This window comes from Myotis davidii, unplaced genomic scaffold, assembly GCF_000327345.1.
Source record: "Myotis davidii unplaced genomic scaffold, ASM32734v1 scaffold399, whole genome shotgun sequence".
In the NCBI taxonomy this organism is placed as follows: Eukaryota; Metazoa; Chordata; class Mammalia; order Chiroptera; family Vespertilionidae; genus Myotis; species Myotis davidii.
The window spans coordinates 6,675,865-6,677,788 of NW_006292094.1; the positions used below are offsets into that span (position 1 = coordinate 6,675,865).

At 68.6% G+C, this 1,924-nt stretch overlaps 1 protein-coding gene across 1 annotated transcript in view; it reads left to right on the plus strand.

Annotated features, from left to right (window-relative positions):
* Nucleotides 1–1,356, plus strand: part of TTYH3 (tweety family member 3) — an 11,144-nt gene extending 9,788 nt beyond the window's left edge. Inside the window, exon 9 of the mRNA XM_015565156.1 lies at nucleotides 534–1,356. Coding sequence (XP_015420642.1) covers nucleotides 534–698 — 165 coding nt within the window. The 3' untranslated portion in view covers nucleotides 699–1,356. The remainder of the gene's footprint in view (nucleotides 1–533) is intronic.
* The last annotated feature ends 568 nt before the right edge of the window (nucleotides 1,357–1,924 follow it).

Genomic DNA, 1,924 nt, shown 5'->3' on the forward strand with positions numbered 1-1,924 from the left:
CCCCCATGTACGCGCACGCACACACCCATGTACGCACACACACACCCCCATGTACGCGCACACACCTGTGTACGCACACGCACACGTACACACACGCACTGAGCAAGGCCCTTGTGCTTCAGGTCAGCAGGGCATCGGGACGTGCAGCTCTCCCCGCCCAGTCGCCTCTGTCCTGCTCTGTCGCCTGGGAGGAGGCCACAGCAGGGCCTCTCCTCCACCCGAGGGCCCGCGTGGCTTAGGGCCTCCTTTTGCAATCCAGGCCCCTGTGGGCCGTCTGACTTCCTGGGACACAGCCCGCCACCCCGGGAGCTCTGCTGGGGGGCTCGGCAGGGGTCCTGCAGGGAGAGGCGGCTTCTGGGTGGCCTTTGAGTCCTGCCTTGGAGCCTCGGGGCGCTGGTTTGGGGGGAGGGGGCGCGGAGCTCGGCCTGGCACAGCGCCCACAGGCCCGAGACGGGGATGGGCCGAGTGCAGGCTCCCCAAGGCCTTGCCCGGCCGCCCACGCCCTGCTCACACCACTTCCCTGTCTCCCACAGTACACGTCCAGCATGAGAGCCAAATACCTCGCCACCAGCCAGCCGCGCCCCGACTCCAGCCCCTGCTCTTCCCTTGCCAGCAGCGCGCCTCCCCCTGGCTCCCCCAGGCCGCCAGCCCGGCTGCACCCTCCCCCGTTTCTGCAGGGGCCCTGCCAATGGAGATGAGGGGTTCTGAGCTGCACCCTGTCCTTGGGGTCCATGCCTGGACACATGGGAGCACTGTCACGGACACAGGGCCCTCGCGGTCCCCCACCCCTCTGCCCTCTAAGGATTCGGGTTCGCAGAGCCCTGCTCTGGGCCAGGCGGCAGCCCCTGCAGCACGGACCCTGGACCTGCGCCTCCAGCTCAGCCCTTCCCTCCGCAGCCCTGACGCCTCTGTGGTCACGCGCTGCCCTCTGCCCAGCCCTCCGTGCTCCTGCGTGTCTCTGGCTCCTTCTCTCCCCCCTGACCACAGGCCCCTCCAGCCAGTTGCCAGAGGTTCCTGGGCCCACCTCCGCCTCTGCCTCCGCCAGCTCCGCTCTCTCCCTCTAGCTCCTGCGGCGCCCGCCCTCCACGCGGCCAGAGGACAGCCGGAATCGCCGAGCCTGGGCCGCTCACCATGGTGCCAAACCCCCTCCCCACAGGCCTGGCACCCTGTTCCGGTTCATTCTTTGCACTAACCATGCTCCTCATCTCTAGGGTACGTGGGCCGCGGGCCGCACACTCCCTCCCGGCCCCCTTCCACCCAGGACAGGTGCCGTGGCCTGGAGCCTGGCCACGGGGCGTGGGGGGCGGGGGGACCTGAGCTGCCTGTGAATGAGCCCTTGGCCCTGCCTCCCGGGACTAACCAAAAGAAGAAGAAGAAGAAAAAAAGAAAGGATATGCATGCACTTCACAAAAGAGTTGGTAAGAAGGGGCGGCCGCTGCTTCTCGGGGCGCTGCTGGGGGCACAGGCCGACCCGGCAGGTGCTACCCCAGGAGGGTGTGGGCTGTAGGACGAGGTCCCTGCAGCCTCGGTCTCCCTGCCTGTGAAGTGGGGGCGAGGCCTCCGTAAGGTGCTTCTGGCTTTATGTGCAGTGTGTGCTGTCCTGCTCGGGGAGCCAGCCCCGGGAGAGGCCGGCCAGGGTCCCACTGCCGGCCGGGCAGTGACAGACCTGGGGGCTCCAACTCCAGAGGCCCTCCCCTCCCCTCCCCCGGGACCTTCTCTCTGTGCTGGTGTCTGGGACCAAAGTGGGGGGATGGCCCCCACCCGGGGCAGCCTCTGCCAGGAAGTGGGGGCCTGAGTAGACACCCCTGGGCTCCTGGACACGGCTGAACCTCACACACTGTCCAGCATGCTCCAGGCCCCCCGGGCGGGACACAGGCCCCTGGGCTCGCCCCACCCCCACCCCACCCCCGTGTGGCGGGAGTGT